Source organism: Haliotis rubra, unplaced genomic scaffold (assembly GCF_003918875.1).
Source record: "Haliotis rubra isolate DU_JTF1 unplaced genomic scaffold, ASM391887v1 Scf180, whole genome shotgun sequence".
Classification (NCBI taxonomy): domain Eukaryota; kingdom Metazoa; phylum Mollusca; class Gastropoda; order Lepetellida; family Haliotidae; genus Haliotis; species Haliotis rubra.
Genome location: NW_025765781.1, coordinates 1,358,191 through 1,374,565, shown reverse-complemented (window position 1 = coordinate 1,374,565; position 16,375 = coordinate 1,358,191). Strand labels below are relative to the sequence as shown.

Sequence of the window (16,375 nt, the reverse complement as noted above, 5' to 3'; positions counted from 1 at the left end):
GGACAATACAATATAAAAAACGGGCTGGACCTGTAATGAACATCATTCTGTCTCCAATTCCATCTGAATTTATAAAAGGTTGCAACAATCAACGGACAATAAGGTGAAGAAAAACATGTTTATGTTCATGTCATTTCACCATAAAAAGACGACTGACTGAGATGAGTGAATATTATATTGTATATTATCAAATATAGATTACTATTACTGCTAACAGATATAGTTCATGGTCATGAGCTGAATCACTAAATTTGAACCTAATGTCACCATGACCTGAGTGTATTGTCCGCTTGGGGATAACATTCTGCTTGACCTGGGTGTGTTTCAAGTCGGGCAGCCTTACCAACATGACCTGAATGTAGTTTCAGGGTTATTGTTAACATGACCTGAGTGTGATTTTCACTTGGCAACTAATGTCAATATTTACCCGAGTGTATTACGGACATTTGCTGATTTGGCTCAAATGCATCACCCAGCGGTGGACTAATGTCAGCATGAACTACATTTATCACCCAATAGAGTTGTGGGTCATCCAGATACTTTCAATGGTTTAACTCTGGCTTATTATTAAAATCTGTGGAGACATGACGACACTCAGATTTACGTCAGTGGAAATACCTTACAGGTGTTTTACTGTATTGATTTATTGGAGAATTGGTTTCCCGTATCCACCATTGCATATTGTGTACATCTTGATACTGTAGCTTTTCAAAAAAGCAATTCAGCGCTGAGGACCATATACAAATTAGACTTGCAATATTATTATGTTTTTATGGTCTTGTGGCGAAAGTACCACCCACCTTTACCTCCAAGCAGCTCAGAATCATAATGTATGCTGCTGTTACGTAGTCGGTCTGGAAACACTGTTTTCAAAACATTAATAACCTTTGTCTCAATAGTATGGACATATTTCCTAGGAGTAAATCCATCTCGTACAGAACGGACAAGCGTCACCACACCCAGGTTTAATGACGGGGACAGGATTGTTTGAAGTTGGTTGGTGGTCTGGTCGATGTCCTCATCATCAACGTTATGGCTTTCAGGTATCCGGGCCCCCTTTTTGTTTCCCAGGCATACCACCATGCCATTATTTCGGCTGAAGGATGGACTCCTTGGGGATTGGTCCATACACACGCCTACAGATGTGAGCTCCTTTAACTGACGACCACTGAGATAGACTAGATGACCGATTAGACGATCAAGCATGAACTGGGTAGATTCTTTTGGCATGCACATAAAGGGTTTAGCTTTTTCAAGTATATCGTAGACACTACCGATAACCGCATTCTTCATGGCAAGATGGTTAGAGCATTTGCTGTTGCCCTCAGCTGCGTCATCATTGCAAGGTGTGGTGTGTTCGAATGTGATCTTTAACAGGTTATGGAAGAATTTATCGGCCATCATTTCATCGTGGGCATTGTCTACACACATTAGCTTCCCAACACAGGCTGATATGTCGTACATCTGGGCCTGACTCATGCCAGCATCATACAGAGGAGACGATGCATCTTCACGGGCGTAGTAGTCTTCATCAATGTCAAGGACGACGCTTTCACTAGCCGAAATCCAGTTACCGGACGTGGCCAGTTCTATAGCCTTATCTGTACTTACAAACTCCACAGTTCCACTAAGAGACATGTCTAAACATGCGACTTCCTGTATTTCAAAATATTCCTCTCGACCATCTCGGTGAGTATCGATCCAGACACACATGTTGTGTACCTTCAGCTGTTCAGATTCCGCGCAAGCGCAAAGCACCAGTTCATCAAGACCGCCAGCCACCTGTCTGTACATGACCCCAGCTCTCAGACGTACAGACACATATGCTTGATACCTTCCAGACTCATATGGTGGCCACACCCAGATGAAACGGTTGATTAATCCTGTTGCTGCAGCCATCTGGCAAAATATTGATTTCTTTTAGAATGTTTTTGGGAAAGGTTATGTTATTACATATATAGTCGTCTACCGATTGACCCAAACCAATAGCACTGTGGTATAACTGACATTTGAACGAGTGAGTGAGTGAGTGAGTGTGTGAGTGAGGGAGCGAGTAAAAATGCATAGTAATGTATTGCCAATATTTCATATCGTGCCATATCGTGACTTAAAAGTTATAAATTCATAATAAACGCAATTAAATTATTTAAAAAACTCGTCGACAAAGGACAGTAAAACCAACTGACATTTGAGATAGAGTAAACTGGGATTATAACGAACTTTTTTTTTCTTTTTCTTTTCTTTTATTAGCACAGGGACAGATGTTACATATCCGATACATAAGAACATATATATAGCGAGATGTTACACTGCTACTATGTGAATACAAATATATCCGGGTTCGAATCCCCACATGGGTACAATGTGTGAAGCCCATTTCTGGCGTTCCCCGCCGTGATGTTGCTGGAATATTGCTAAAAGCGGCGTAAAACCAAACTCAGTCAGTCAGTCAAATATATCCATTTCACATAGAGATAAAGATATTATCCACGGATGTGAACGTAACATCCTCGGAAATGTACAGCATTTGCTTTACATACTATATTGAAAAATTAGGGCAAATATAGGATACGTACTAGAAGAGAAAGTGTGGAAATAGGGAGAGAAAGACAGGAGAGGGGGAAAGAGTAGATGGGGATGGAGGGGAGAAGACGGGGGAGGGGCGTGTTGGTGGCTGCGAGTTTACGCTGTGAGTTTCGACATCAATGTTGACCATTTATTTTTTAGTGTGGTATTGGCAGGGCCGTAAATAGATTTTTCAATGTTATAAATTTGCTTGATATTTTTTAACAAACCTTGGAAATGCAAATTTGTTTCTTTATGTTTACACGTATAAATATACATTTTCAGAATGTTATACAAATAGTTTAACAGAAGGCTTTGATTGGGGTCTCCAAGTAAGATAATTGATTTTATAACGAACTCACAGATATACCGTGCCGATGTTATGGTCCCGCCTACTTGTGAATTTTGACCGAAATGCGTATAATGTTCTTTGGTTAAAACGAACTAAATCTAACGGTCCCCTAAGTTTGGTATAACTGTTTAGTTTACTGTAGATGGAAGCAGTGATATAGCTGAGATAAACAAAAATTAAGTCATTCACTCAGTAAGTCTTTCCTTAAGATGAACATTCATGCTGTGAATTGACTTGCGGAAAGGTAGCCTTGTGGTTAACGGGTCCGATTGTCACGCTAAAGACCCGGGTTCGATTCTCCATATGGGTACAATGTGTGAAGCACATTTCTGGAGTCCCCCGCCCTGATATTCCTGGAATATTGCTAAAAGCGGCGTAATAACCATATTCACTCACTCACACATCCTTTTGTAGAAGGCTAATATAAAGTTCAGAACGGAAAAGAACTTTGTTACACTCAGGCCGATATCCTCGGCATATGATTTACAAATGTTAGCCAGTAACTTTACAATTTGCATATTATATTTACAGACCTTACTGAGTTTTTTCATAACAGATATCTTTTAACATGTAAAGGGTGATTTAAATGTTCATATATATGGTCTTTTATAAGGCTTGTATATACAATATGTTCGCATGAGAACAATGGGGGTAGCCCATTAATGGCGTCCCGCGACGTGATATTGCTGGAATATCGCTTAAAGCCACACGCGTGGAACTAAACTCATTATCTCACCCCTATCATTCACCGACTCAATACATCTAACTAACATTAGCAATAAAATGTGTTAATTACATGAACAAAGGCATTTGTCTTCTCCATCATCTGGTTCAACTCCATCCGGCTTTTAGGTAACTGGAAGAGAGGCAGCTTCCTCCACTGTCTGGGGTTGGCCGCCTCACTGTGGGCATCTATGTGAAGCTACAGAAGAGAAAGTCAGCCCATTAGCAAGTATTGTGTATCTGGGCACCGTTCCACAAAGCGACCGTAAACCTAAGGTGATCGTAACTCCCATACTTTAAGATAGACGTAGCACTACGATCGCTTTGTGGAACAGGACCCTGTTCTTCAGATTGTAAGCGATTGGCAAAGACTGAATAAGATACCTTTTTATGGCATTGTTTGCTAACGATGAATTATTCATCGTAAGAATTATTCATCATTCAGCAAAGAAGTTGATGTCTAAATCATGACATGTTCTACCTGTAAATCCTAAGATGGAAATTGATATTTTCTAACGACTGAATGTTGTGTCGGTTGATTGGATGGTTTTCTTACACACTCAGCAATATTCCAGCTAAACGGCATCGGTCTGTAAATAATCGAGTCTGGACCAGTCAAGTCAGTGATCAACAGCATGAGCATCGACCTACTGAGAGGTGAAGATACGTGTCAACCAGGTCAGCGAGCCTGACCACCTGATCGCCTCTTACGACAAACATGGCTTGCTGAACAGCAATCCTAACACGGACCTTCACGGGTCGCAAAGGTCGATATTACATTGTTCACGAAAACGTTTGTTGTTTCTGAAATGTCCGTAATTTCGGGTATGTTCAAAGAGGCACATTTAAGTGTCTCAAGGCAAGATAATGAATCTGAAATACTTGACTAGGATTCTTTTGTGAACAGTTTTGGATCCAGTGGCACTGGTAATTTAACCATCATCCTTAGATCTGTCTGCAAAATTGATTTATATTGTCATTCTGTTGTTACACATTTGTGTCAATGTGGTAACTCATCGTATGAATATTCTGCCTGAACTATACAAACTGCGAACACAGTATTTTCAGGTTACCAGCTGCCGTCTTTCAATCTATTGTATCCCCAGTTATTTGTTCGTGTCCATATTTCACGGTGTGCAAAATTTCCGGTAATTTTTCGACCATTATTTTAAACTAAGTGTTTTAGTAACGTTAAATTTCCATTTCCGATTTGTCAAACAAAACAAAACAAACCCAAAAAAGTAAACATAAAAACAAACCCTGCTTATCCCCTTCCCCGCGTGTTTCAGATTATGGGATTTTAGAACGATTGGGACAGACGTTGCCGACGGGATCAATGGTGTCAGCGCGTGTTGTTTGACACACAGTAAATTCCAGCGGACAGAAACCAAGAGACATTTGGTGAACACTTGCAGAATACTAAGATTATCTGAATACTAATGAATATTTTATCATAAAAACTGTTATCTGTGGCGTCCAATATCGCTTTGTACGACGTTTATCTTTCCTTATAAAAAAGATCATTAACTGGAAGATTCTGGCATTTTGGATTCCTTTGAATATTGATGAAAGCATCGTAGAAACATAAGTGAAAATATTATATCATAATATATGTGCACATTTGTACATGTACACTCACTCACTCACTCACTCACTCACTCACTCGCTTACTCCCTAAGATATTTTTAAAATGAAGAAAGTCTGTGGGCGAATGATATGTTCATTTCAGAGTCGTAATAGTCTCTCTCGTGTGTGCGCTCGCGTGTGTGCGTGCTTGTGCGCATGTGTGGCCGGGCGGGCGTATGTGAATGTGTGTTCATGGTTTGGGGAAATATACAATATTCTACTAACAGTGAGTGAGTGAGTTTAGGTTTACGCCGCACTCAGCATTATTCCAGCTATATGGCGGCCTCTGCTAACAGGGTGGTGTTGTACTATGTTTGAAAGTGCCTCACATATTGTACACCACCACGCTGTTAGTAGGGACCACACTTCCACACGTACACGTCTTAAATCATTGCGAAGTGAAGTATGTCTTTGTGTGATACGAGGAAGAGGATACTACCAGAGTGTTCCCTTGTCTCTTGATGGTCCCTTTCGCTGCAGCCGAAAACCAGTACATCAGTGCTACAAACATAGTACAGAGTAAATAAATCAGTGCTGGTATTATGATACAGGACATCCGCCATACGGTTACAACACATAAGGAGTATATACACCGTCACAGCTACAATACACATGCTGAATATATCAGTGTTGCATCACACACATACAGGGGATAGTGCTGGCATGCAAACAACAGAGCTACAACAGACACAGGTATAGTTTGGCATGAAATGCATGTGGACCCGTTTTTTTGTAAATATCTCTTCACCCAATGACCCAATCGATCTCAAACTGTTCAAGTGGATGTTTTGTCAGACAACCTAATCACATTGTAAATCACCGATTTTATGCATTTGTATTAAAGAATCTGTCTATGTAACTGTCAACAAAATAAACAGCAGAACGCAGACTGCTGGCAGAGGGAGGGAGCCAATGACCTGTAACAGCGGCAGAGTTGGGTCATAAAGGTAAATGCAAGTGCAGTTCATGATAGTTACCTGTGCACTGCACAGTGATAGACCGTTTGGATCATTCACATTGACTACTTCTAGCTGTCATCATGAAAGCTTATTCAGATGATGCTAAACGTTTAATTAGAAATGTGTTGAATTTTTTTAAAAAGAGAGCAAACGTAGCAAACCGATTTATAAGGTGTCGGATTACATGAAACGTACAACTTTTGCTCTTGGCATGAAAAAGAACATCGTGCTAACAATTGTGAAAAATAAACCAACAACCAATTAACAAAACCTTGTACAAAAAGGTAGGCATCCAAAGTTAGATTCTTTTGACATCAGGGTCTTCAGAGATGTCATCCGCCGGCTATTTGCTAGAAATGAACACCTGTCCACAAGAAAGTTAAAACACATCCTTGCAGAGGATCACGGCATTAATGTTTCTAGGTTTATGCTAAGCAAACTACTGCTCAAATTTGGATACAAGTACAAGAAGGTAGCAAACCAGAAACTTGTAATGTGTGAGAGATCTGATATTGTGAAAATAAGGTGTAACTATCTGAGAGAAATTAAGCAGGCAAGAGAGGATGGGTTCGAACCCATATATCTGGATGAGACCTGGGTCAATGCAAACCGTACTGCTGCCAGACAGTGGCTACCCACTGATCCTAGTGATGGTAGGAAAATACCAACAGGCAAAGGTGAACGTTTAATCGTTCTTCATGCTGGTTCCCACGGTGGATTCCTACCTGGGTTTGATCTGGTATTTCGGTCAAAGAGCACAGACGGTAGGGACTATCATACAGAAATGAACTCAACGGTTTTCACACACTATGTTGAGGAACAATTGTTGCCTGCTCTGCCTTACAGTCTTGTCGTTATGGACAATGCTCCCTATCACAGTGTTCGAGATCCAAACAATAGGTGCTCAACTTCCAATACAAAGAAGTCAGATATGCAGCAACGGCTAACAAATAACAATATACAATTTTCAATTAAGGCCACTAAACCACAGTTGTACACTTTGATTAAACCTAACAAACTTCCACCCACATATAACATTGACAACACGCTACGCCAACACGGCCATAAGGTCTTGAGATTACCACCTTACCACTGTGATCTCAACCCAATCGAACTTATCTGGGGAGACCTTAAAAGTACAGTGGCCCGAAAAAATCAATCATTCAAGTTGAATGATGTCAAGCACATTGTCAACACTGCTATATGTGACATTGACATTGCACGCTGGCATGTATGTGTTGAACATGTCAAGAAGGTGGAGAAAGAGTACTGGCTCAAAGATGGCTTGCAGGAGCAAACAGTTAATCCAGTTGTCATTCGTCTGGACACTGATGACTCCTCTGTAGAAGAATGGAGTGAACTTGATGAAGTTTAATTCTGTTATTATATTTACAGATAATAATAGTATCCAGCCAGATATGCTCAAAGAAATATAACTTCTTTTAACAATGACAGCACTGACTAATTCCAACGACTTATAGTGTAACATGAAACACTCATTTCACATAAAATTATCATGAAAATATAAATATTAACTATCTATATGCTTAAAGCTATTAGAAATGCATTGCTTAATTTGGAATGTGAACGACATCAAAACATAACACTTCTTTCATTCTATCTTTTCTTCAATGAGTGTGCATGATTGTGTGTGCTTGTGTCCGAGGGAACGGGGCTTTAACAGTTGTTGAGTTCTAACCATAGGTGGTCCGATTAATGATTTAGTGTAAATATACTTTCTGTGTTCTTTAAATGCATTTCCACTTAGGTACTGCATAAACAAAATATGACATTAACATTACAAATTTAAAGATTTTAACCTACAGAATAATTCTCACTAATGGGTTTTGTGGTTAATGTTGAAACAGAGAAACAAACTCCGTATGATGGTTAACAGTTGGCACCCACCTTACCCTATTCACGACCTGTGACACCTCTTCATACCTGTCACGTGCATAGCTGACCTACATTGACGAACGTTGACCTTTATGATCCAACGCCGCCGCTGTTACAGGTCATTGGCTCCCTCCCTCTGCCAGCAGTCTGCGTTCTGCTGTTTATTTTGTTGACAGTTACATAGACAGATTCTTTAATACAAATGCATGAAATCGGTGATTTACAATGTGATTAGGTTGTCTGACAAAACATCCACTTGAACAGTTTGAGATCGATTGGGTCATTGGGTGAAGAGATATTTACAAAAAAACGGGTCCACATGCATTTCATGCCACACTATAGTGGATAAGTTCTGGAACACACACACACACACACACACACACACACACAGAGATAGAATACAACATCGTCTCCTCAATACCGCCTAAACGCTGTAATATCGTTTCATCCGTCCCCATCAGAATGCTGCAATAGTGTCTGACCTGGTGTTATTGCAGCATTCTGATGGTGCAGATGAAACGATATTGCAACATTCTGATGGTCTGGATGAAACACCTGATCAGACACCATTGTTCCCTACAGATACACCTCTGCAAGATCAACGTAAATTGTAATAATTGCAGTAAATTGTGATGAACCTCGTAACACACTGCAATATCGTTTCATCCGCCCCCATCAGAACGCTGCAATATCGTTTCACTCGCCCCCATCAGAACGCTGCAATATCGTTTCACCCATCATAATCAGAAGGCTGCAATATCGTTTCACCCGCCCCCATCAGAACGCTGTAATATCGTTTCACCCGCCCCCATCAGAACGCTGTAATATCGTTTCACCCGCCCCCATCAGAACGCTGCAATATTGTTTCACCTGCCCCCACCAGAACGCTGCAATATCGTTTCACCCGACCCCATCAGAACGCTGCAATATCGTTTCACCCACCCCCATCAGAACGCTGCAATATCGTTTCACCCACCCCCATCAGAACGCTGCAATATCGTTTCTCCCGCCCCCATCAGAACGCTGTAATATCGTTTCACCTGACCCCATCAGAACGCTGCAATATCGTTTCACCCGCCCCCATCAGAACGCTGAAATATCGTTTTACCCGCCCCCATCAGAACGCTGCAATATCATTGCATCCACCCCATCAGAACGCTGCAATAAAGTTTCACCCGCCCCATCAGAACGCTGCAATAAAGTTTCACCCGCCCCCATCAGAACGCTGCAATATCGTTTCACCCGCCCCCATCAGAACGCTGCAATATCGTTTCACCCGCCCCCATCAGAACGCTGCAATAAAGTTTCACCTGCCCCCATCAGAACGCTGCATTAAAGTTTCACCTGCCCCCATCAGAACGCTGCAATATCGACGACCATCTGATCATTTCATCTTAGCCTCCTACCCTCATGGTGTTCCTCTATGACGTTCACGATTCCGGATTCTGGCAGTATCAGAGAGTTCTCGGTGTTGGGCTTTTCATCCCCTTCCGCCCAAGTCTTCATTTCCGCCCCAGTCTTCATGCCCGCCCAAGTCTTCATTTCCGCCCCAGTCTTCATGCCCGCCCAAGTCTTCATGCCCGCCCCAGTCTTCATGCCCGCCCAAGTCTTCATGCCCGCCCAAGTCTTCTCTTCCACCAGATGTAAATACGTCTTATTAAGCTTCAAGAGCAACAGCACCACGGCAACACACAGCAGCGTGGTGACCGCGGTTTTCAGGCTAAAGGCCCTCATGATCTCTGGATGGATAGACTGCTGCACGTCTTTTGACACAAGAAAAAATAGTGAGTGAGTGAGTGAGTGAGTGAAACTTTATAGTCCAATCGGCGGTATTTTAGCCATATCGTGACTATGAAATCTTTGTATTAATGTAAACTAACTTTAACGATAAAACGATAGTACATGACACATTGTAGAAACGGGCTATAGATCGGAAGCAACTGAAGGCAGGTCACCACACCAGGGACCTTGGGATCTTACAGTACCTTTGCTATCTACATCATCCCTTCAGATGTTGGCGATTATTGAGAAATTTAGCCGAACATTAAAATAACACATATTCTACTATTAAAACGATGATAAACATAACAATATTTTGTTAGAAATGCAGTGAGTGAGTGCGTTTAGTTTTACGCCGCCTTTTAAATATTCCAGCAATATCACCGCGGGGGGACACCAGGAATGGGCTTCACACATTGTTCCCATGTTTGAAATGGAACTTACGTACCCTCCCATGGGGACAATAATGAAACACTATATAGCTGACAAAAGTAGGAAGACAAGTGAGGTGAGGTGAGGTGAAATTGGGTTTAATGTCGTGCTTGAGAATATTTCGCCCATACGACGACGTGCATGCGTGTGTATGTGTATGTGTGGCTGCTTGTACTAGCCCAGACTTCAGCTGGTTTTATAGTGCTAGCCCACTGAGATACCATGCCGCAGTGAAGCATGAATACCCCACTCAGACACATTATACTGACTCCGAGCCGACCAGTCCTTGTTGTACCCATTAATGCCGAGCGCCAGGCAGGGACCAACCAGTACCATATTTTAACGTCTTTTGGTATGACGCGGTCGGGGATCGAACCCGCGACCTTCCGCTCTCCGGGCGGACGCTCTAACCACTACACCTCGGAGGCGGTAGGAAGACATGTACCATGATGTACATAATCTGTATACATTGTATCTTTAACGCATGACTGTTTCATATATCATGTGGGGGCATAGGTTGTCCAAATTGTGAAATGGGGCTGTTGGGTAGCCTAGTGGTTAAAGCGTTAGCTCGTCACGGGTTCGATTCCCCACATGGGTACAATGTGTGCCCCCCACGATGATATTGCTAGAATATTCCAAATTATCGGCGTAAATCTAAACATCACTCAATCAATCAAGTAGTGAAACATAAGTGAACAGTACTGACAAAGAAGATGACTCGAACCAACGAAACTGGATATCTATATGGCTGTAACGCACTACATTCCAAATTCAGACTCACCTTACCGTTGAATAACATAATTTAGACAACATGTCCTATATTCCAATTCACTGTCAATGTGATTAGGTTGATATAACAATGGGTATAAATACCCTATTCCTACACTGAGAGTACCTACATACCTGTCGACCTCGCCTAAGGTGTATCAGCATCCTTACATTACAATGAGGATTAATTCGTATTGACTTCTCTTCCACGAAAGCATGTGTAACGTGATCGTTCGATAAGTGTCACAACGCCATCTATTGTAATGGTTCTCGTCGATAACTGTAAATTTATACAAGTAGTAACATGACTTGCATGAATGTGCACAGGCTGTAAAGTGGACTTAACTCGACTGCCGTACATTCACTACCGGTCATAGATCCGTCCGCGAGACAGCCCACCGTTTCTTGTATAGCGGACGTATGCGCTCTGCAGTCTTTGGTGAAGTAAGTGAGTATTGTTTTACGCCGCTTTTAGTAGGATTCCGGCAGTATCACGGCGGGGGATACCAGAAATGGGCTTCACACATTGTACCCATGTGGGGGAATCGAACCCTGGTCTTCAGTGTGACCAGACGGCCCACCCTTTCTTCTATAGCGGACGTATGCGCTCTTCGATCCTTGGTGAAGTGAGTGAGTGAATATGGCTTTACGCTGCTTTTAGCATCATTCCAGCAATATCACGGCTGGCGACACCAGAAATGGGCTTCATACATTGTACCCATGTGGGGAATCGAACCCTGGTCTTCAGTGTGACGAGCGGACGCCTTAACCACTAGGCTACCCCACCGCCCCCACAACATGGGGTCACCTCACATGCTCCACATCTATAGGTTAGAGTCTGGGTCCACCAGGCCATGACCAATTAGTTAACAAAAGGGGGATTAAGGTATAGTCTGTTACAAGACACAGGTAACAGTTGGTAAAACATTTAATAGTAGGAATATTTATATACAGTTTGATAGTAACCAGTGCAGGTGATATTCGTAGCACTAAGCATACAGTAAGACAATTTACAGTCCAACAAAATTTATCAGTGTTTAAGTATTCGATGGGTGTCTTGACACCAGTGATCAACAAGTTCTTCTCTTCTATGATTCTCTTACCAAGGCGGCGGTACTCAGATGTGGGAAAATGAGGTTAAACCGCCTTGGTGAAGAGCTTGGCCCAAATTAATTTAATGACCGTGAAACCGACCTGATCGGGAGCATCCGTAAAATCGCCCAAGCGTGATTGTTACAGCCAGTCGTAAATAAACAGGCTTCTCGTCACTTGAAAACTTCTCGTCACTTCTCGTCACGTTAAACCCAATTTCACCTCACCTCACCTCACCTCACCTCACCTCACCTCACCTCACCTCACCTCACATGTGCTTTGTTGTGGGGCAGGACTGTAGTCCTAGAAACTCAACTCATTGTGACCTGAGCTGTAAGCACAGGACCACACACATATATCAACCAAGCATGATCCTGTTAGTCGCCTCTTAGAACAAGCAGGTATTTCCTCACACTAATTCTAAACTGGGTCTTCACTGGTCGCCCTTCTGGGCCTGACCAATCAATAATGGATATTGCCATCAATGCTTTACAAGACAAATAGTGATGAAAGTTATATCACCTGGTGAAGATCAGTCGCAATACCAAACAGTTTTTCGAATTAGGATGTTGTAGCCACCACCCACAAAATTTGCATGAAAAAAGCTCGTGATTTCTGTCTGCTACCCCAAATAAAATTGGACACCACTGCCATGTATTTGCAAATGTAACATATGTTTTAAAAACGATATAAATGAAATAGTCTTGTGTTTCAAACGTTATCAAATATATACTTCCCATCAAAAGTTAAGACCCACTTAAACACTCACTATATGTTATGTGAGGTGAGGTGAAATTGGGTTTAACGTCGTGCTTGAGAATATTTCGCTCAAATGACGACGTGCATGCATGTGTATGTGTATGTGCGGCTGCTTGTACTAGCCCAGACTTAAGCTGGTTTTATAGTGCTAGCCCACTGAGATACCACGCCGCAGTGAAGCATGAATACCCCTCTCAGACACATTATACTGACTCCGAGCCGACCAGTCCTTGTTGTACCCATTGATGCCGAGCGCCAGGCAGGGACCAACAATTACCATATTTTAACGTCTTTTGGTATGACGCGGTCGGGGATCGAACCCGCGACCTTCCGCTCTCCGGGCGGACGCTCTCACCACTACACCACGGAGGCGTTACTACTTCACTGCTTAGCATCTGTTTCTTGGTAGACCTAAAAACTGAAACTCTTCTTATACATTCATCGCTATGATGTAGTTAATGCCAAATCAATATCTTTGCTGATACCAAAAACATTCCCATTGTGCTGCTTGTATCTACACATTAAAAATCAAAAACGGTTTTTTGAATTATGCATTTGTGTTTATCAAAGGTCACGGTATATATGACACATTCAGAGCCAGACAAATATACTTTAACAGTATGAACAAAACTTTTCACCGATCTAGATTCTAAGTGGATTAGCTGTAACTACCAAGATGTTCCAAGAGGTTCAACAGTACCATGTTGCTGAAAAACATCCCCTATTCCAGTGGTCCACGAATAGTGTAAAGAACTTCACTATCAGGTGTGGAAACAACCCACTGCCCGACGGCCCAGTCTAGTGTTTCTTTTCTATCGGGCAAGCAAATATGTATATCACGCTATACCGGTGTCCAGTTGACTTTCCAATGTTAATTATGTTGTTTATTTAAAAAATCAACAGGCAAATTTCAACGTTTTCTTTCGTTCATCGGCCTGTTCGCATTCGTAAATAATTCAGAGTTACCTTTCTTAGTTCCTAGCGCATGCGCATATCGTTTTTATACAAGCTCCTAACATCGACATCACTGTCCTAAAGGCACTTCTCACTTTAGGATTGATTATCTCAAATCACATAGTGCACCTGACGTTAATAGAGAATGTGATTTTTTTGACAAACACAACGTAAAATCACAACAAAGCGGGGCATCTAGCTATTAGGACACTGAAACGAACATTATGTTTTTTGTAGAAACTTACTGACCTCTCCTTGACAAAACATGGTATCGGAGTCATCGTTCTGAGAGATCGACTCATCAACCAGCACTTTCTTAAACACTCACGTGAAACATTTATAGAACAAGGAATGATCATAAGAAGAAATGACGGAATTACCAGTGACAAAAGCTGCAAACTAGATATATGATTATGACTTATGTGTTTGTGTTTGGTTTGGAATTATTTCAAACATAATGCCATCTGACACAAAATTAATAGGTAATCTGGTGGATGAGCAAATAAACGACACATTATTTCCAATCTCTTTTAATAGTCAAGTAGTTAATAAGAAAGTCATATTTAATTATAACATCTTTGCAAAGCCCCGTGGACCCTAGTATGGTGATCTACCTTCACTTGTTGGCAATGTATAGCCTGTTTTTATATTGTCTTGTCATGCATAGTATATATAATGTTATATAGTTTATATAATGTTGGGAAAATAAGATATTCTGATGTTTTTTATGTAAAACCAGGGATAATCTACAACATTATATAGTCTCCCTGGTAAAACGCATGTAACTTCTTATTATATTTATGAATGTATTTTGGGCGAGTGGACTATTACTGAATAAATGTCTGTCTGTCTGTCATGCATAGTTGAAATATTTTAGATTTAATTGCTAGTTTTGAATCTATATCTGTGATAATCTAGATGCTTTAGTGTCCTTCGTGGACAGGTTTTTATAATTAACCTATAATTAGTATAAATCTACAACTTGATTTAGTCACGATATGGCTGAAATACTGCCGATGTGACTAAAAATCTTAACTCACTCACTCACTCATTTTGCAAAGCCAACAAACCTATGATTCCTTGTAGTGGTAGCAGTAGTCCTGCGCCAATTCCTGCTTCGTGCACTTATTGACTTTTAAGCTTAGGTGTATACTTTTGAGCCATTCTGAAGGAACTTTTCCTTCTGGAATGATGCACGGCAACGCGCTCTGTTGGCTGTCATGGAACTGTCTTATCGTTGCGCTCATTCACCAAACAGGTTCCGAGAACCTATCCGAAAATGGCAAACTAACAATGGATTTATATTACAATGACATGAATAGTTTGGTATGCGAGATGGTTTGTAGGGTGGAAGATACGTGCAATGGTGTTAACCACACGAAACCTGCAGATTGTCAATGTGAAAGTGCCGCGACCCCGATCTCTGAGACTAACGATGACGGAACCATTAAAGCACCACAAACATCAGGTAAGATCATAAATGAGTTTATTTTCTGAGTTAGTGAGTTTAGTTTTACGCCACACTCAGCAATATTCCAGATACAATGTATATGGTGGCGGCCTGTAAATAATTGGGTCTGGAACAGACAATGATCAACATCGTTTTACGCAACCGGGATACGAGTTGTCGCTTCTAATCAAATAACGCACAGTGACCTTACTCCAGTAGTATATTTCATTACGTTTGAAACACATGTTTACATGTATACCGTTTCTATAACATATGTAACATTTGCAACTCATGGCAGTAATGTTTGTTTTGAGAACCGCGTCACATCACTCGTGCGTTAGGTTAGGTTAGCTGACAGAAATCACCAGCTTTTTTCATGCAAATTCTGTGGGTGGCGGGTGAAAATAATCGAGTCTGGACCAGACAATCCAGTGATCATGAGCATTGATCTATACAAATGGGATACGATGACATGACATGTGTCATCCAAGTCAGTGAGCCTGACCACCCGATCCCATTAGTCGCCTCTTACGATAAGCATGGGTTATTGAAAATCATTTCTAACACGGATCTTCACGGGTCATTAATCTTAGTATCGTTACCTCTTAACGATATTTAAGTTTATTTTCTGAATATCAGTTATTGTAAGATTATTGCAATTTAAGAGTATTATTTTAACTTCAGTGATTTGTTATTGCAACGAAACTGTATGAACAGAATTTCATACAACCGAAAATGCATTATAATAAAGTGGAAAATAGATATTTGCATGAAACATAATCAGTAAAAATGAGGGATTTCTACTTGATGACGAATCAGGAGGAATCAGGAGGTGTGTAGCTTTTCGCAGTCCTCAGTGACTGTGATGTTTGTACGTATTAAAGAATGAACATTAAAGTCAACAATTACCCTCATTTCATTCAAATATCCCCTCGTAAAGGATTGTAGTAAAGTTATTAATTGTCCTCCGGAGAGGGTACATAAGACCACATCATTCAATGCATGTTTATCATTGCC

General features: G+C 41.2%; 1 protein-coding gene across 1 annotated transcript; it reads right to left on the bottom strand.

Annotated features, from left to right (window-relative positions):
* Window positions 1–605: 605 nt before the first annotated feature.
* LOC124273435 lies at window positions 606–9,961 on the bottom strand. Its single transcript, XM_046708705.1, has 4 exons — window positions 9,528–9,961; window positions 5,706–5,767; window positions 3,714–3,839; window positions 606–1,899 (listed from the first exon to the last, which is right to left on the bottom strand). The coding sequence occupies exons 1-4, from the start codon at window positions 9,853–9,855 to the stop codon at window positions 763–765; spliced, it is 1,653 nt and encodes a 550-aa protein (XP_046564661.1). The 5' UTR covers window positions 9,856–9,961; the 3' UTR covers window positions 606–762.
* Window positions 9,962–16,375: the final 6,414 nt, after the last annotated feature.